Source organism: Melozone crissalis, unplaced genomic scaffold (assembly GCF_028551555.1).
Source record: "Melozone crissalis strain CALT ecotype California unplaced genomic scaffold, PUWL_Pcris_2 ptg000019l_1, whole genome shotgun sequence".
In the NCBI taxonomy this organism is placed as follows: domain Eukaryota; kingdom Metazoa; phylum Chordata; class Aves; order Passeriformes; family Passerellidae; genus Melozone; species Melozone crissalis.
Genome location: NW_026535797.1, coordinates 22,380,561 through 22,401,488, shown reverse-complemented (window position 1 = coordinate 22,401,488; position 20,928 = coordinate 22,380,561). Strand labels below are relative to the sequence as shown.

General features: G+C 35.4%; 1 protein-coding gene across 1 annotated transcript in view; it reads right to left on the bottom strand.

Moving 5' to 3' along the window:
- Positions 1-20,928, bottom strand: part of LRMDA (leucine rich melanocyte differentiation associated) — a 605,897-nt gene that overhangs the window by 240,064 nt on the left and 344,905 nt on the right. Inside the window, exons 4-5 of the mRNA XM_054276517.1 lie at positions 15,453-15,592; positions 6,513-6,639 (exon numbers count right to left, since the gene is read on the bottom strand). Coding sequence (XP_054132492.1) covers positions 6,513-6,639; positions 15,453-15,592 — 267 coding nt within the window. The remainder of the gene's footprint in view (positions 1-6,512; positions 6,640-15,452; positions 15,593-20,928) is intronic.

Sequence of the window (20,928 nt, the reverse complement as noted above, 5' to 3'; positions counted from 1 at the left end):
ACCCTAGCATTCATTTCACAATAAGATGTTATATGTTATATGTATTTGCATCAGATTTTATGTGATGAAGTCATGGTTCTTTAGTTGTTCCTTGCTGCAAGACACACTCCTGAGAAGATCACAGCAACAAATCATCTTTGTCTTCACTGGCAGTGGCCCTTGCGACCACGTTTATCTCTGACAGCTGGGGAACTTCTCATGGGTCAGTGAATCAGCAAAGCCAGGCCCTGTCTTAACCCAGCACACAAACATGCTGCCAAGCCTGCTGTGGAAACTGTGGGACACCCAGCCACAGCCAAAACGAGCAATAAATATAAAATCAGCCATGACAGTTATTTACAACTTGTACACAAACATGTGCAAAATTCCAGGTAGATCCTATGGTAGTGATAGTTTGCCACTGACTTTTTCCTCCAGAAACATTGCAGTGACAAACAGTTTCCAGACAGGAGAATTATAACTGGACCTTTGTTTCATGGCTAAAAATTGACATAAATTCTAACCATGATACTTAAGACTACTACTATTTCAGAGGGAATAGCTTGCTAAAATGACTGAGAACATGTGGAATACTGTGTCTTAATGTCTAGGGGAAAAAAAAAAAATCACCTATAGGAACATAAGAAAAGACAAAAGCTGACCAAGAGTTTTGCCAATGCCATATTAAATGCATTTTTCTTTTCTAACAAAATTCAACCTATGAACAACTCCTGTGCTTAACAGTGGTGTCATCTGATTATGACATCCATTGTATTAGAAAAGAGGAATTACAAGAAGCTCTGCTCCAGCAGCATTTATATTTTCAAAAGAAAAACAGAAAAAAATCCTTCAAAAAATAAAACTCTAGCCCTATTGATCCACTAAGAATCTAAGACAATCATGATCCTACTGTCAGATATCATGGTGTTATATTCTGCTGAATGGCATTTTATTGAATAGATTGAATAGATAACACAAAAGCCAGCATCTAATTATTGAAGCTTCCATATATCTGAACCCACAAATGAAAATTAAAAAAAATCAAAAAACAAAACAAAAAACCAAAAAAAAAACCCCAAACTAAAACCAAACCCAGAGGTAATAAACAAGTTGTCACAATAATTTCTTCAATTCAATGGAGGCATTAATTACAAACAGTGCCTTTTGCCATTCATCAGAGAATTTTCAAGTGCTTCACAAATTTTAAGTCTTACAAAGGGATCATTTGCTCACTATTACTGAAAGATACACACATTTCAGGTGCAAAGTAGCAGCTGGTTAACTGGCACACTGCAACATTACAGAAGAGGTGAGGGCAGAAGGTGGAGAAGGATGCCTTAGCACATGGAGACTAGAGAAATCCACAGAGGCAGAATGCAATCACCTGACCTGGATTGAGGCCAGAGCTCCAGCACTAACACCCCTTCATATCTCAAAAATGCATTGGGAGCATTAATGGCTAAAATGACTTCATGACAATCATATACTTCTTTTTAAGGGAAGAATTTTTGGAAAGAGGCATCACTTTTTCCTTCTCTATTTTTAATATAGTGAAATGTAATCCACATAATCCCTGCCCAAAGAACATATGAGGATGCTTTATAAGAAATATCAATGAAAGAACCAACACTGAAGAAGAGTCTTTCTCCCTGTCCTAATACACATATGACCCACACGTGCCTATTCTTCCCTCTTGACAGCTGGAATTACAGCAGGTTATGAACCAAACATGTTATGGAATTCTGCTTAAAATAGCTAAACTTTCCAAGAGTAAAATGGATGAATGCATGACTGCTACAATGTCCTTAAAGTAAATATTATTTACTGCATCACAGTCTAGATTGGACTCTTAAGTTCATGTCCTTGTCTTGGTGCGTGCAATGATGACATCCGACAATAAAGGACCCTGTTATGTGGAAGCTCTCTCAAAGAGGCATCTTATGAGCAAGCAGTTCATTGACACAATGATTCTTTACACTTTAGAAGCTCTTTACTGTTTACATGTTCTTCAAATGCTCTAAATACATACATCAAGATCTCTACACAGTGGCAATGGTAAAAAGGAAAAGATTGTGAGCAATGCAGCTGTTCTCCAAAGTTTTATCCGTCTCCTTTGATTTACTTTTTAAAACCAGTCTCATTTTCCTATCTGGGGGAGGGGTGTAAAAATGTCCATGAGATATATTGCCAAAAATTTATTGCCTATATTCATGGAAGCAGGTAGAACATATCTATTCAAGAAAAGTATGATTCTTGTTAAATAGTTTGGGACAAAAATTACTAAAATCATTCCTTATGCCTCATCTGACTTTAATAGAAGCATAGATCAGCACTGCTCACTTAGATAAAGAGCTTTTCCTGTGAGTTTAAACACAAGAATACTGCCAATGATCTGAAAGCAACACTGCAGATTTTATCTCACCTTATTTCTTTAATGGTACTGCCTAAATATTTACTCTTCCTATCATAATAAAATAACCTCCTTCTACCCTTCAAGTAACACTGTGGACATGAATCACAGACATTTATTACATGGAATGCAGATATTTGACTTGCCTTTCTGCTTCAGTGTCTCCATCTTAGTTCCTTGGAGAACAAATGCTATGTCAGGTTTCATAATTATAACTTGAGATGAAAACAATGCATCTGAGAGTGAAAAAATATTGAAAAATTCAAACCACCCATACCATGCCTTTTTATGTTGTACAGAGTTCCCTTACAGCCAGTGGACAAGATGCTTTTGTAAAGCTGCAAGGAAGCAGAATAACTCCATTTAATACTATGGTTGTTACTTGGAAGTATAACTAAGGATACCTTCCAAGGATTTGGCCCAATAAACTACAAAACTGTTACTGGTGAACAAATACCATCTGCTTTTTTTTCACCATCAAAACTAAAACAGATGAAAATATTAACCTTAAAAATGCAGTAAGGGAAAGGGGTTGAGAAATATTGGGAAATACGTGTATTTGCTAAAAGCAAGCAGACTGACCCAGTATTAAATAATTAAGTTTATATTTAAAGAGACTTATGACAGTGTGTATCTATTCAAAGCAACACACTTAAATGGATATACCCACATTTTATCATATAGATTAAATGATCATGAATACAGACATTTAAAATATGAATTTACGTACTTTAATACACCATAATTTCATTTTATTTATATCATATGCAGTGTAAAAATGTGTAGTCTTAACATATTTTCTCAAATCACATTTGCTTTGCATCCCTAAGTTTGAAAAATGAAACAGTTGGAAGCACAATTCATATACCTATAAACCAAAGAGGGGTACAGTTTTAAATAATCATGTCAAGAGATGACAACTCTACTCTTTGTAGAAGCACAGATGAATAATTACAAAACCGGGACACAATTAAGCAATTTTGACTGTCGTATTCTTGAGCTGTCTTTCTGATGTGAAATGCTGTCATGCCCAGAAACACACTTCACACTGGACAGGCATCTTCCACTTTGAGCTACACTTATGCCAGTGAAATGAGGTCATGGTCTGGTCATTAAACAAGGCTTCCTCATCTGGCTCAATGCCTCTTATCCAGCCAGACTTCCCCAGTCTTTATTAAAAGCAGGCATGATACAATGTTCAATATTTTGACAAAAGAAAACATAAACATAACAGAATCATGAAGTTTAGCTCACCTACATAGTGAGAAGGAATACTGCATTGTAACATTAAACTGTTTTCTAATAAATGATTGTATCTTTCCTTAAGACAGTCCTATCAAAAACAGATGCATTTCCAACAAAAGATGAAATGAAGCAAAGCACAAGAAAGTGTAGTGTTCTGTTAAATAAAATAGGGAATAATGAAAGTTAAAAAAAATATACAAAATAAAATATTTATGACTTAGTGATGACTGGTGATTGCTAGATACTTTCGCATTTGAGTAAACACAAGCTAGTCAGATGGAAATTTCTTGCTTTCATTCTCGTTTTGTGTATTTTTTTCTTGGTGGGGTATTTTGCTCTCCCAAGTATTTCATGTCAAGACTAAAATGAAAACAACTCCCCACATCACAGCCCCTTTAGATCATCAGTCTGCCTTTTATGCTGAATAAGCCACATCATCTCCTGCTTATCATAATGGAGGGAAAAAAGCCACATAAGTTAGGAATTTTTGTTGGTTTGTTGTTTTTGGGGTTTTTTTTCCTGAAAAAGCAGGTCTGAAAGACCCACTGTTGTTACTAAACCTGGCAGAAGATTTTAATGTGGCATCTACCAACATAACTACTAATCACTGCATCTCGTTTCCTGGTAAGCACAGGCTGACACAGTGCCTGCTGCCTTAGGTGAAAGGAAAAGAAAACCCCATTATTGGGAAGCCATTATCATCAAGGTCTTATATATCACTAGGTCAATTTATTAAGTTTTTCTGATGACCAATACTGGATATGCTGCAGTTTGGATCAAGGTGTTATCTCTAACTAGTTTCAGAAAGCTTAAACTATATTACCAGTACCTGCCTGCTAAATCTGGCTGAAGCTGGTCAAAAATATTGACAGCTATGTGGGAGTGGAGCTGATGAACAGAGAACACAAGATCCAGAAAATAGGAAGGCTAGAGAATAAAAACCCATTATGTATGCAATGTATAACACATGACAGAACTCAAAAGTACAGTTATTGTGCACATCATCTGTGTGATTTATGGAGGAATGCTGCTGGCTGTGGTCTTCAAGCAGAGCTGTCAATAGCTGTACACATACTTAGCTGCATTTCAAAGCATATATGCAGAGAAAATTCTATGAGTCTTCTTAGACATAGAAAGAGTTTGCATGCATGTGTACTGTAAACATGAATGTCCTGGGAAATAAGCACAAACTCTAAACAATTTGGAGCGCTTTACAATATCTGCATCAAATTTAATATTTATTTTAAATTAGCCACTTCTGTGATATGTATATAATACTGTATGATGAGGGTAATTTCATGGCACCTTAAGAAGCATTAATTCATGCCATAAAAATAATTTACAATGATTTTACCATCAGTAATTTGTACTGTACCATTTATAAAGAAGAAAAAAACTCCTTAATATGACAATAACAACAGTAAATTGGAGCCTTCTGCAAATTTTCTGAAATAAATGTATGGTTTATCATAAGACTTAGTGGATAAATAATTCAAAACTATACAAAAGGTTCAATTGTAGATATAAAAGGTAAAGATGTTATCCCTAAATTTGTTAAGTAATTTACCCTTAGCTATTGACTTAAAAAGAGGTTTAATCCAGAAAAGTAACTTCAAATTTGAGAGACACTTATTTTCTCTTACACTATCAAGTTGGATGCAATTTACGGAGTAGACTCTTAAATGAAAGATCTAACTGTTAGATAAATGTTTAAAAAACTTCACCAGATCCAAAATCTGATTAGACAAGAAGAATTGTAAAAGATGACATACATATGCTATACCTAACACAATTCAGCTGTTGCATTTGGCCAGATTCAAAGGTGGTTTGCTGTGAATAGGATCTCTACCAAAGCTTAAAAATAACTTATTCCATTCACTACATATATGAAGGTGAAATGACTAAAGGCAGTGGTAAACAATATATCAAAGCAATGTTTGTATCAGAACTGTTAACATTTTAGTAGTTATAAATTAATCAGTCTGAATTAATTTGTAATACACTGCAATTGTACTCACGATAATGCATTTATCCAGCAACACTGTTATGCTACCAAACAGTGCATTTCCATAACCACGACATTATTATTCAGCATTATTGGAAGTCTGCAATAAATTATTGATGGTATACTTTGGAGAAAAAGCAGCAAATAGAAAGCAAGTAGACTGAACACTTGAGCAGAGTTTCAAGAAAGATCTGCAATACTAAAGCACTCTGAGCACACCACAGATTGCTGTTATCAAGCACCGATCAACAATGGAAAAAGAAGGCAAAGTGGAGAATTCCCATCCTCATTCTGATTGCTTCAGCAGGATGCCCAGAGTTGTTGGGCATGAAGCTGTATGAAATGCTCAGATTACTGAAACTGTCTCACTGATGCTGTCAATGTTTATTAGCAGGACATCACATTAAGTAACATCATACAAAATTAGAATCGGCTAGTTCATAAAAGCCAGTAAACACTATAGGTGTGAGTTCTGCAACAGAAGTTTAACGTACAAGGCAGGGGACAATTTGTCAAAGAAAAATTGCATTCTTTCACAAAAGTATATCACACAGTTGTTATGTTGCCTTGGACAGTGCAAAAATATTCTTTTAAGCTCAGTGACACATATTAGTTACTTTGCTATGTGAAACAGAGATTGAAACCAGAAATTTGATAACATGGCCACAGCCCTATAGAAAAGTACCTGTAAATTTCTGCATTAAAGCACAGAAAAATTACTAAGGCTTTTGTCCCCTATTTAACCACATTTATCATTTGAAAGGTTTCACCTCTTTTTTTACCTTAGCAAAAGATGCAGCCAGGCTCCTGGAGTTATTTAAAAATAGTGTTAATGAATCATATTATTGTTCCCACTTTCATTTACACTCCTACCTTCGCATCCTTGGGCTTAACCACTTTCATGAAGGCACCTCTTATCAAGGCTTCCTCTCTCTCCCTCCTGGTGACTTTCCGAGTATCAAGAAATTTCAGGTTTGTCAATTTGTGCAGGACAAAATATCTGACAGATATCAAAATACACACAGTTAAAATCCAGTAATGCACAAAGACATACTCACAGACTCAACGACTAAAAAAATGACAGCCAAAAATAACAACAGCCTTTGTCTCCTCTCTGTATTCACCTTTTTCATGCAATGTACTTTATGTGCAAAGTTATAATACTTATTTTATTCTCTCAAATGGAGCCAAAACCATTGAATACTGGTGGATCAAACACAATAATACCACAGATGTGTCTGTTCTCTCTGTATATTAGTGAGGTATAAAGCATACCAAGGAACAGAGTAACTTGGAAATTGTTTTGCATTGCCTGTTTGGGAAAAGGAACTTTGAGTGATACCAAAGATTCCAACCCACACTGTGGGAGAAAATCAATCTGAGATATGGGAAACTGCCAGCCAACTTCTCTGCAAAAACTCTTCCCATTTGCAAACACTTCTTTGGATTTTTTATTTTATTTTCCTAAAACCACAATGATCAGCATTTGGAAGGAGAATTTGAATTTGGTCCCACCAGAGAGACAAGGAGGCCTTACAGAATACAGATTCCAGCCCAGGATTAAGTGCAGAAGCACACATGGAGAGACTATTTGTGGGAAATATATTTTAAGAATTCCAAGTTCTTATTAGGATTCATCAGTACTATATTCTAATTATCATTTCTACTAGAAGGATAGCAGCTTTCTAGACTCAGAAAAAGACTACTGGCTTCTCACTTGTGGAGGGAGAGAACACGGCAGAGCAAAACCAAAGCAAGGCACAACCATGGCAAATCCAAATATCTAATCACCTCAAGCACAAATCATTTGCATTTAGTCAACCAAATGTGAAGCAGACACTGCAAAGTGAGGGCAATATCAGACTTTTCCTGGCAGGGGGTAGAAAGGTGATGATAATGCTCCCCAGCTTAGCTGCTCTGCATAAACCCCAAGTCAGTCAGAGAGCTGCACCTCATACTGATCCCCTCCGGCACTGGGAGGAAGAAATTAAAGAAATTGAAAACTCTGCATAACATTTTGGAAAAAAAACCAAAACAACACAAAAAAACCCAATGTTTCAAAGGTAAAAGTTTATCTTATGATACTGTTGTCAAAACCAGATAAACGTGTGAAAATTACTTCTAAAACCAAGCAAAATTTAATGGTGCAAATAAAGCTTTCCATCAAGTACACCATTCCTCTGAAGCAACACCTTCATAAATTGTTAACAATTTAACTGACAGTACTCAGTTCTGAAATGCTCAGACAATTTAAATGTGAATCCTCAATCTATGGCTCTCAATTATACCAGTAGAAGAAAAAGAGTCACTTCACAAAACAGAACATCTCCTAAGACCATTTTCTTAAACAACAGCTACAGACCTGTGAGACAGACACATTCTCAGACTCATTCCAGCTTTCCTGGCTGCCCTTCCAGTCCTCCCTGGCATTTTGCTGGCCCTTATCTTTCACTAGAGGAGAAGCTATCCATCTTGCATTACTGGCAGAAAAGCTCTGATGACAACAGATTCTTTCAAATGAAGACATGTACAGAAGGAAACAATATGTCAAGAGTGAAGAAGAGTGAAGCTAAAAATGAGTAAAGACACCCACTAAGTGTAGGGTGAGAAAAGATGAATATTCAGGTGAAGAAAACATCGGTATTAGAAAATCAGCAAATGTTTAATGATGGAATGAAATATGCCATTGAAAAGCAGGCTGCAACAAAAATGACAACAGAATAAGACAGCACTGTCATCTATGCTGACTTTGGATCACAGCCCTAATGTCAGTCTCTCAATCATTTCAAAAAGAGCTTAAAATTATAATAGCATTCCTTGATACAAATGTATTTTTGTATTTTTAAGCCATCCTGACTGCATTTCAAAAAACAGAATTAGCACTAGTACTTGTCAATTCCAGAAACAAAACCAAAAAACCCTACCCACACAAATGAAACAGCAAACTACTCCACAAGTCACAGTTTGGGGTTGGTTCTTTTTTTCAAACTTGCACTCCTTAAGCAGAGCAAATACTAAAAAGTAGGTACCATAAATATTATCCCACTGGTAGAAGGAGGGTATAGGTGCAATTAATTATTTTAAGAAATTATTAAAAATGGAATCTCATTTATTAATATTCTTTTTACAAAATGTGGGATAAAAGGCAACTATGCTATTTGAAAATAATGCAATGCACTCATATTAAATGGCTGAGGAAAAATAGCAAGCTTCCTGGATTTATTTTAGCTAGAAATATGAAGATGCAGCTTCAATCTAAATATAACACAAGTTCGCCATAAAAAATACAGGAAAGGATTACCAAAGCCTGGGAATGAACACTCTACAATATCAATTCAACCCTTGTAAATTTAATCTAGGCTTATTTGTTGCACAAAATCTCTTTACTGTGATGTATGACTTAGTTACTAAGGTTATCACAGCAGTATCCTAAAGTTGCATAGTACATAAAACATTTCGGTTAACAATGCAGGGAGGTTAACTCCCACAGATAACCTACTATCAGAGGGTTAGAGCAGATGACATGCCTCTGTCAGCTCTCAGGAGCTATTGATGGTTCAATCAGTTTGTTTTGAAGGTAAAGTACAACAAAAGGGCACTAAACTTATTCAAACTGTCAACAGGGACTATGGAATGTTGCTTGCAGGTAAGTAATTTTGGGTGTTTTAAGACTATTATCAAACACCAATGGCTGCAGAAAAAGACAGCTACTAATAACACAGAACACAGCCATCATAAAATACTTTATGGCAGGCACTGGGACCCATAAATTGCATGACACATTGCACCTGTTTCAGACTTGTAAAATCACTAGTTAAAAGCATACTGGTTAATGAAGAAAGATCCATCTACTCAATTCTACATTTAGTTTACAAAGGTTTATTTAGATTGGAAGTTGGGGGGCAGGGTCTTTCTATTCCCCCTTTCTTTTTCTTAATAATTTTAAAACTTAGCCCTGCTCCATGTGTTCTGAAGCAGCTGTTACTGGGTTTTAACACCTTTGTTGTGATGTGAAAAAAGGTTATTATCTTCAGTGATGAGGATAAAGGTGAGATTCAAAGAGAGAAAAGTAAAAACTAGACACACCAGGAAGGTGCTTACATATCCACTTATCATTGCCTGTAAACTGATCATCTAATTCCTAATGGATTAAAGAAATTATTTATTAAGTAAAGTTGCACCTTCTTTTGTTCAGAATCATCTCCCCCATCTTGCCTTTTGGCATGGGTGCCATCAGTCTCATGAAAATAAAATCATAACAGGTGTTCATCATACCAACAGGACCACTCAGGTATGGAAAACCATTACAGAATATAAAATTTAATGCTATTTACATCTTAGTTTAGTAAAAATTACAATAAAGATTAAAAACTCATTTACCAATTTTGGTAACCAATGTATGGGCTGCATGCAATAAACATCATTTTATGACTTTTCCTACAGACCTGCCAGGATATTGGAAAAAAGGCATATTTGCAAACCCTTCTGCTGAACCTTTAGTCAAAGACTATTGTAAGAACTAGATTCTGTATAGTATTCCAGTTTGTACTGTAATTAACAAAAACTGGAACATAAAACTGTACTATATGCATCAATATTTAATTTAAATTAAAAAAAAACTGCTGTGAAAAATTGAAAAATATCTGCCCACAAGAATGCAGAAGTATCCAACTCTACCTGTATCATACCAGCTCTGTTTCAGAAAGTGTTTACTTTCATTTTTCTGTTTTCTGTGCTATTATATTTCCTTAACAATCACAAAACATAAATAATATGCCTACTTCAAACTTTGAAGGACTGATTATGCTCTCAGTTACATTATTATAAACTAGAAAAAAATAAGTAATCTGAAGTCAGCTAAGTTAGATCAGCATTTAAACAGGGAAAGACAAAAAAAAGAAATCAGAAGAATTGAAACATGTTTACGACAGTGAACTACTGTCATAAACACTATGTTCTGTGATTGTTTCTTCTGCACTCCCAAAAAATTTACCTTTCTACCCCCAAACAGCATATAGCTGGCTACAGAATTTCCTCTCTAACAAAAGCATTTGTTAAATATGCAGATAAGGAAGACAGGTCATAAACTTAAACCAGCATCTTCCAGAAGAGAGGGCAGGATGTTGGCATGAGGTTTGTTAGAGGATACATGAGACCCTGAGCAGCCTTGGCACTGTTTGGTGATGACCATGTAATTCTGAGGGGCTTGCAAGTCACGCAGAAATCCACACCACTTTCCAATATTTTAACACACTCTGCTCTTCTTCAGTGTAGCAAACTCTGTGAATTAGAAAAATCTTTCTCTACATATAAAACAGTAATTATTGTTTTGCGTTGATTTACTGTGTTAGTACAGACCAATTGGGTATTATGGACTTCGATTTATTTGGCTGAACAAAAGCATGGTAATTGTTCTTGGTCATGAACCCTTCCAGTGGCTATTCTCAGATGGACCTTGTGTGGCCATTTGATGTCCTTCAAGCACACTTCTCCTTCCAGGTACCAGTGAGATGACAAGGCTTCACTCAAACCACAGGTTCATAGATTATACAGATGTAAGGGAATACCCTAATCATCTAATGAAGTTCATAAAGAACATACAAAGAATGACCACAGGCTTCAATCCCTCCTGCTTAAAGAGAGCCTCAACAGTAAGTTCACTGGCACTCATCATTATATATTAACATTATTTTCATTACAGAGTGAGGACTTCTAGTCTGCTGCTACTTAATGAATATATATATTTATATCACAATCCAAATACAAGACTATTTAAAATAGAAAAGCAAATCCTGTAGCAATTAAAAAAATAAATAAAACAAAACCACAATAAAACAAAATGAAACTGCAAGAACACTGAAAATGCTAGAAGACCCATAATTTCTCACAATCAAAACTGTGGGATGGCAATAGCTGTTTTAGCTTGAAAAGTTAATCCATCCAAAACACATGCACTTCCTTTCTTGCTGTTATATCTTAAGAGGACTTCATAAGGTTATCATCATTTGCTCCCCCAGCCAAAGATAGCATATCTAGTACATGTACTTTTAAGCTAATTTAAAATAAACTCCAGCATTTGTTTCTACTTGCCCTTGTTTCCATGTCAACAGCATTTAATGAATGCATCATTCCAGGAAATGTCAATAAGGAGCAGAGAAGAATGAACAAGCACGGAAAACTTCACACATGGCATGAATTCTTCACAATCATATCGCTTTAATGAAAATAGGTGAGGTCACCTGCAGAATTCACAAATGCTTTGTAACACATTGTGACCCAGATGATTTTTCACAGTTCACTAACACCACGTTTGAAGTTTTCTCTGCAAACAATGCACCCACAGGACTGACCAACTGTGAGTACAACAGGAGCAACCAGCAATTACTGTGTTGACTTCTGCTACTTTGATCTCTGGGTCATGACCTTTGTTTTCCTGCAATCTTCAAAGCAGAGACTGGAGACTAGGTTATTTTAGAGGACTCTGTTTTGCAATCTATTTTTCTGTGTTTCTTGCTTCCCATTGTAGCCAAAAGCTTTTAAATTTTCCTATCACCATTACATATGACATATTCTGCTTTCCCTTGCCCTCACCACCAAAATATACCTTTGCAAAATATTAACCCAAATATAGAAAGCTTCAAAAATAAAATAAAGAGAACTTGAAGATTATTCTTAATAGTAAGAAACTAAAGCCATGATAACAAGGATGGAAAAAAACCATGAGTCTTTAAAATGAACCAAACAGGTTTGCTCATAAAAATATCACAGAAGGGAACGTCCCATTTTCATTTATATGTCCAAGCAAAAATTTCAATAACCCAGAGATTTTTTCATGAATTTTTTCTCTTACACATTTTAAATATAAGAAGGAATAGCAGGGATGGCAAAAAAAACTTTTCTTCTTCCCTAAAAAAATCTGATTCAAAAGTTGCTATAGTTCTTAGACAAAAAATAACTACTTTGAGAAAAAAACCACAATAATATTTCAGCATAAAATGTAGTTTTAATGTAAGACTATAAAAGAGGTCTAGTAATGAAATGATAGAAATGGTATACCAATGGATCACCTGAAGAAACAGATCATCATTTCTTGACCAAAAGCATACTTTTGTGTATTTTTCAAGTATTTTTGATAAAACCTAATAATTTTTAAAGTAAATAATATTACTTTTAACCTCTGTTTTTATGATCATTGTGAATTACTGGACCTTGAATTTTTAAAAAAATGATTTTCCACATTTTTTAACATTAAGATTTTGGGGGGTTACCAGATCTTTTCAGTTTGTTGGAATTAGAAGATTAAGTAAAGCTTTGATTTCTAGTACCTTTCTCTTTCTGGTTGAGGAATTAAATAGCCTGAACTCTAATTGAACTCAGTAGGAACAAAATTAAAGCTCAATGAAAAATGAAGCTCTGGTTCCAATGGTCAGTGCAAAAAATTTACAAAAAGAAGTTCCCATTCAGAACAAAACAAAGCTAGTTGTAGCTATGGAGAAGCACAATGTTTTCATAATTCAAGTTTTTACATAATTCAAATTCACATGAATGTAATCTCTTGATGGTTTCTGATAAATTTCTAAAAAAAATCTTAGGAAAAAAAAACTATTTCAAACCATTAAAAATGCTAGAACTGGAAGACAAAAGTTGTGTTCAAGATGCTTCAGAATGCGTATTAAAAACTCTGGATTAGCTACTCAGAGTGAAATCAGAAGAGTACTTGTAATCAGTTCCATCATGTAGGTGATATATATTCCCCTAAAGATAGGCAAATAGATCAATTGATTGATCCATGGTTTTGGGTTTTGAGTCTAATGCTGTCTAGCAAATACATTTCATATAATGCAACAAATAATAATGGAAAAGGACCAGGAAACTTTCATTATAGCAGCAGAACCATAAATCATTCAACTAATTAGAAGCCCATTCTTCTTGCTTAAAAGTGCTTCAATCAACCTAGTTTATATGGAAAAAAACCATCCAGGGTTTTGAAAAATTGAGAGGAAATAAAATGGAAGCAATGTTGCAGTTTCCAGCAAATATATAAATAGAATCCTTTCAGATTTTGACACCGTGGTTTACCACGATGTGACCTGAAACTACCTTGACCTCTCTGAAATCAACATTTTTGCATTGAAATGAAACAAGGGACGTGCTTGTTTTGATGTATGGCTCTGTGACATATTATAAATATTACATCACATAACCACAGAGGATGTCAATCAATAAGGAATTTTTTCAGAGAGCACTAAATGAACCATGGGTTCTTGCCTCTGAATGGCTCCTTTAACATACTACTTTTGCTTAAATGATTAATAGGAGACATATTGTCAGAAAACATACTTAAAGTGAAAAACAGTAAACTGTAGAAATATCATTCATTTTTAAAGCAATTTTCTAGAGCACATGTCACATAAATTTACATAGAGACAGCACTATTATAGTCTTGTAAGCTGGATAGTAGGCATACCTTCCACTTAAGTGTGAAAGCAATAGGAAAATATTTTATTAAACCTAGGCTGCTCTACTCCATGAAAACCAAAATGCTAAGCTAGATTCAAAAGTGGAATCATTAAAAGGTGAAAGTGTGACAACCTAGAAATCCTTCTCAAAAATTTGAAACAAACTAAAAAGTATATGTTCACATCTGGGACAGTTGTGCTGCTGCTTAACCTTCACCATTTCTGAATGCAACAAATTCAAGGCCATAAATTCCCCATAAAACTGCTTTTAGTCTCCTCAACTTCGTATTGTTTTATCCTAACTCCTAGAGCACAGATTAGATTACCTGAAGATAAGATCAGAGTTTATTATATAGCTCGGAATAACTGTGGATGATGCTAACAAAAAGCAAGCTCAGGCTCTGCAAGGCAAGGTGACCAGCACTGCTTGGCTGTGACTTGCCTCCAAATGCCTCTCAGAGACAATGTAAAAAATGCCAGCACACAAGGACTGAAATAATGCCTCAGGTGGTAGCAAGAAAAAATACATCTAATGTCTCTTTATTCCTGCATAATCAATGTCTCACCTGTCTTAAGGTTGTAGCTCTGAAAATTACATCACTTAGCAGACATTCCATAAGTTGTGGATCTATATTCATAACCATCATTAGTTATGAGTATTTCTGGGGTTTTTTTAAATAATCCTTACAACTTTTAGCAACATTTCAGTTGGACCTATAGTATTTTATCAAGTCCCCATATTAAATTTCATATAACTTCTTGTGTAATCTAGCTCACTGATATTACATTATAAAGATGGTTTAAAGATAGTTTGGGTTTTCTTTATTAGAATGTAACTGCTCTGAGTGAAGCAGCACAATATAGGAGAATTCATTTATTCTGTGTTAATAGTGCCTTCATAACTACAGCAGAAGCAAAGTTGCACCATATCAAACTTGAGCAGAAGACAAGGCAACTGGCTATTTCAGTGGAGTGATTTTTTTTCTTTTCTTTTCTTTTTTATTGCCTTTCACCCTTAGGGTATGCAAACCTTGCCTTATCTTGGCCTTAAAGAAGGAAGTGCCTTGAGTAGGGGCATATGAATACTCACATTCAGGAAATCCTGTGCACACCTGCTCAACTCAGACATGTGCTATACAGCACTGAAATGTCTCTTGAAACAGGGTTCCTGAGTATGGTCTCACTGAAATGGGGGCCACTCAAATTCCCAGGTGTTTCATGGCAGAACATTACAATGCTTTCAGAATAGAGTAGGTGTTTGTTTGAGACTCTGGGTTGACTGTAGTTTAGTATTTTTCCAGTAGTAAAACAAAAACTTTCATGCCTCATCACATCTACAAATGAAAACACTAACCTGTATCTCTGGTAGTCATCTTCATCCTTTTCTTTGCAGACCAGTTCATTTGGGCAAGCAATGTTTCCAAGCAAACTGAGATACTGTAGTGAGGGCACAACTTCAGCCAAATGGTCCAAAAGGCTTTCTAATTCTGTTATGTGTCAAAGGTAGTGGGTTAAGGCTTCAATGACATTAATGAAAAAAGCATTTGGAGTTGCATCACTGCTGATTTAAACATACATTTCAATAACTGACAATCAAATTTAGTATGGCATTCAGGAAAATGTCACATTAATTGTTCCAAGGGCAAACAGGGATAAACTTCAGTCAGTTTTTTGGCATGGAATGAAAGAATTGGGCTGTTTTGTCATTCTTTTCTCCGCCTTTCTTTCCTAGATGGTTCACTACAAAACATTAAAACTTTGACAAAATGATGGATGCTGTGTGGTAAAATGGCTAGCAATTGCTGGAGCCATGAAACTTTTCCAGCATGGAAACAAACAGTTAGTTTCACAGCACATTCATCACTAATATATTCAGTCCACTGGAAAATGAGTTTAAAAAAAAAAAGAAAAAGAAAAAGAAAAAAGTCAAACCACAACAACCCAGGTTCACTCCCAGCATATAAACGCTTTGAGTGTCACAGCAACACATTTGTAACTGCTCAATTAGGATATGCCAATTAATGCTTTACCAAGCGCAACTTAAAGACTTCAGTGTTACAAATACTTTATATGTGAAGTTTTAAAGTCTTGTAAAGCATAACATTTTTCATTAAAAGAGGCTCTCATTTTGATGCTCGTGAGGCTTTTTAACTTAACTGCATTTCTGGGAACATCAATAAGAAGGGTACACCTTCATTATTGTAAACCTGAATAAAACAAACAAGCAAACAAAGGTTAAACTGTCTTTAACCACTGCAGTACTGGAAATCACATGTTAGAATTAAGCCTAACAACAATATTCAACCATTTGCACCTCAATTTGTTAATTGATGAAATAACTATTTTGTTGTTATGGCCTAGTATGACAATCTCTAAGACTTGAAATATACATTCTAATTCATTTCAGTTTATATACAAAGATATTGCTGTGATTCTCAAAAAATATGCCATGCATGTGTGTGTGAAAGCTTTCCAATATTTAAAGATCAACTGACTTAAACAAGAGTAATAATTATGCAAAACCAGTAAAGGATATTTCATTGCTCTGTTTTTATTCCTTTCTGCTGTTAGAGACAAACTATTGTTTTAAATCCTCAGTTCACTTTGGCTGCTATTATTTATACTTGATTTATGTGTTTCTGTTATCTTTGTTATTTTTAGCTGATGGAATTTACTCTATTTCTTCACCCCAATATCTTAAGGGCAACAGAAGCAATACAGAATGGAGAAAACAGGTTCATTGTTAAAAATGTGGTCCATGTCTTGTAAGCCTGAAATTTTAGTTTATTTCCAAACACACATGAAGATCATGCCAACAATTACTAATCCTAATATATAAACACCAATGTACCTACACTCATAGTCAGTGCTCTGTTCCATAAAATCTAAAGAGTCATACTTAAATATTTTGTATGAGTGAGGAAAATGAAGGTTTGAACTAAGATCTACTAATTAATTGAAAAGATAGGAATGCTAACTTTCAATTTGGCTAAGCCACATTACAGAATGTTTTCTACTAGTAATTAATCTACCAAACCCCAAGAAAAAATTATCTTTTTGTAGCGCCATATGATTTGTTAGCTAGGATGAATTACCAGTCCAAACTTTTTGCTCATTTTCATACCTGGACCTTAAGCTCACACATAAACTTTTTCATGGCTCTTTCAGGAAGTATGTGACTGTGATGGGAAACTCACAAACTGTTTTTCCACACATGTTCAAGTGTGGAAAAGGCCTTTTAAAAGTTTCCGAAGGCTGTTAGAGAAGTGCTTGAACCCGGCACCCTCCCTCAGCCAGGAGCAACACTTAATTTCTCCCAGCATTGCTTAAGTTGCAAAAAGGCTCCTTGAGAGAAATGGTTTATTATTACAAAAGACAGTTATTGCCATAACAGCAATCACACACGGGAGGTTAGCTATTGCAAGGCTTTGATTGTATCTGGTAATTTCCTATCAAAAGGAGAAAAACCCCCATAAAAATAATACCCCAACAACAATAACAACATAAAAAAACAAGCCATTCAAAATGCTTGCTTCTTTTATGAAGTAAACATGCAGGACTTTTGCGTCTCAGTTCAGCAGAGGATTTCTTGTGTAAAGCTGTTCTCCCCAGAAGTTTGCTGAATGTGGATGCTGACATGTATTCTAACTCCCATCTGAACATGCAGCCTTCAAGGCAAATGCAAAATGTATTTAGAAATGTAATGAAAAGCAGTGTCAGCTTAGATATGCACAAAGTGTAAGACTGCACCTCATAAGCCTATGGAAAGCAGAAGAGAGAGAGACACTATATTCACCCAGAATTTTAGGGAAATAACAGGAGGTTATAATCTGCATTTCAAAAATCTAAATCTCCCAAATTTTGAAGTTAGTGTCTATATTCTAATATCTCATATCTAAACCCTGAGCATTTATTTTCAGATGCAAAAACACCCCCTAAAAAGTATCTCATACAAGAGAATTAGCAGTTATATCATAAATAAAATAATTCTTTTTTGTCTTCTTTATGACTTAGATATCTTTTCTTATCCCTCTTAAAAACAAAATGCAAGTTACAGATTGATTTTCCAAGAAGTCCTATTCATCTAACACCACAGTTATTTTTTACAAAGCATGTACAAAAAAACCCCCCAAAAAACCCCAAAAAACTAAATCCTGTTAAAAATCTCATGATTAAGTATTTCTCAGAGATAACTCATAAGTCATGGTGCACTTCTAGTGTAGTGTTCAGTTAATTAGCATGTCAAATACTTATTTAAATCACAATACTGCAACTATATGATGCCACCAAAAAAGCATTATGTCTTTCTAAAACAATGCTAGGAAAATATGGAGAGAGAAAATCAAAGCAAATCTGAAATTTTATTGCCAGCTCCATTTTTATGGTTTATTGTGCAGTCCAAGCAGTGCCATATTGGTGCAATCAGAGCCAAAGAGCTGCAAAACCCTGCTGTGCCACTTCTAAGACCAATTTCAGCTCCATTCTCTCCAAAAAAGAAAACCCACAATTAAATCTATGGACAGTGCTAGTGAAAATGTATTTATTTATTTAGAGCTCTGTAAAAATAGCTCTGGACTGATCTGTCTAAAGTCAGTGCCACTGATCACCAGGTGAATTTGTAACAGCAATGCTAACACTTACACTATAGTCTACTGTTGAAAAATGATTTAAAGTACTGCTGTTGTAATAATTAAAAATCCTTAGTGTGGTAATCCATCTCCTAATTCAAGTGCCATCATTACCAGTCTATTAATGCCTCTCTTTCTAACAGACATCAAACAAAAGAAAAAACTCTAACAATTAAAATTTTAAAATCATCAGCTCTACAGCTCAAAAGCTGTAATATTCTCAGGAATTATACAACAATGGCTCTCTCCAAAAATGCAACTTGGTCTTCAGGAACACTTAACAGAAATACACTGGACATACTTTAAAATTTCATCCAAAAGACTGTACTAGTTTTAAATTAGGGAAGCATTTAAAAGAACTGGGCATCTCCCACAGATTAACTTTTAAAGCCTCTTCAGACTGTTACAATGTGCATACCACACATGCATATTTAGACTGTTCACAAGCAGACATATACACCAAAATTATCTTACAAATAGGCATGTTCTGACTCGCCTGATTTCACCCTCTCTCTCATACTCAATACCACTGTTTTTGAGGTTCTCTCAAAGGCAGAAAGAACAAGCAAAAGCTGAAAGCAAATGATGTGTCTTCTGTCTCTGGTTCAGAATTCACTGTCTGTGCAAGCTTGTAGCATTTTCATTTGCTTATTTTGCAGAAAATCTTGTAGCCTGGACCAAAATTCTAGTGGCTATCCAGGACTATGTCCCCTTTCAAACCATTCAAAGATTAGTACCCAGGGAATATTACATTTGCACAAGGACAAAGTTGTGAACTCTGAGTGGATAATGCTGCTTGACTTAGTCAGTTTTAGGAGAACCTCACAAGCAGGGACAGTCATTTTGATGCTAAGCTGTGTCTTTTGACAGCAAGCATAGGAAAAGACTATTCTGTTAAACTTCTAAGAGGTTGAGTGGATTCACACAGAAACTACTGCATGACATCTTACGAGTTCCTCTATTCCAGACTTCTGTGTTCTTCTATATTCTTTAGCTGTGTCTTTTCTGCAAATTTCCAGGGCAGAGACACTGCATGAACCCTCTATGGAGAGTAATATAAAGATCAGTTGCTTTAGGTACTAAGCACTAATGCTGGCCATCCCCAAACACCAGAGCATTTCTTCCTTCCTTACCAGTATTATTGGTATAACCATATTCACACTTGTTCTCAGGAAAAACTGCAGGTCAAACCCATGCAGAAACATAATCTATGCTAAGTTTCTAAATTAATTTATTCTGTCTAAAAAAACTTATACATTTCCTATGTGACCACACAATTACTTTTTACATATACTTTGACATATGCAAGAGAATCTGGAATTTCTTTCTGTTGACTTTTTGTCTACTAGCAATTCTTTTTACTAGTCACACACTCAAATACAGAAAAGTAACCACTCTTGTTCTCTCTCGCAGTGCTTTCCAGGTTGCTCCACCATCATCTTTCAAAAAGTCATTCCACTTCCCCAAAAGAGTTGCAGGAGAACTTTCCATGTTAATGAACTTCATTGACTACAGCTTTTGGAAGTTCTTGGAAGCAAGGAGGTACAGTAAAGAGCAATCAGCATACATTCAAAATATTTCTGAAATATGTACATGAGAATATCATGCAGAATTCCAGATCATCACATAGAAACTCCCCAAACTGTCATTCAAAAGTTTTCTGCCAACTAATCATCTGTCATGCAGTTGCTGCAATCAACCTAACATTAAAACAGCTCAATGACACTTCTACCAGAGTCATAAATGAGCAAGATACCTATACTTATTCCCAGCTGAAACATTTGCTTCAATTAAATTTATCACAAACATGATGTAGCAATCACAAGCTGTTCCACACACAAATAGCCTTGAATCAGAAGTTACCAATTCTGCTCTGAATGCGGTATGAAAAGATCTTTGCCACCTGAACGCTTTTCCATTAGAATGTGCTAGGTCTTCAAGGTTGGATAACCACAGAAATAGCTTGCAATATGCAAGTATACATCTCCGTCTTCTCTGTGTGCAATAGGATGTCACACACAGTCATTTGTATGCCACATTCTGGCTTGAACCCTATCTGGTAGGGAGATAGGACCTCGAGATAAGGCCTTGCTCACTGACTTTGAAACCACTTTGCTCAAGAAGAAAAAGGTGCAGAGTGGATGGTAATTAACTAAGTCCATATATCTCATGGAGAGCTTCCTGCATACTGAATATATGGGA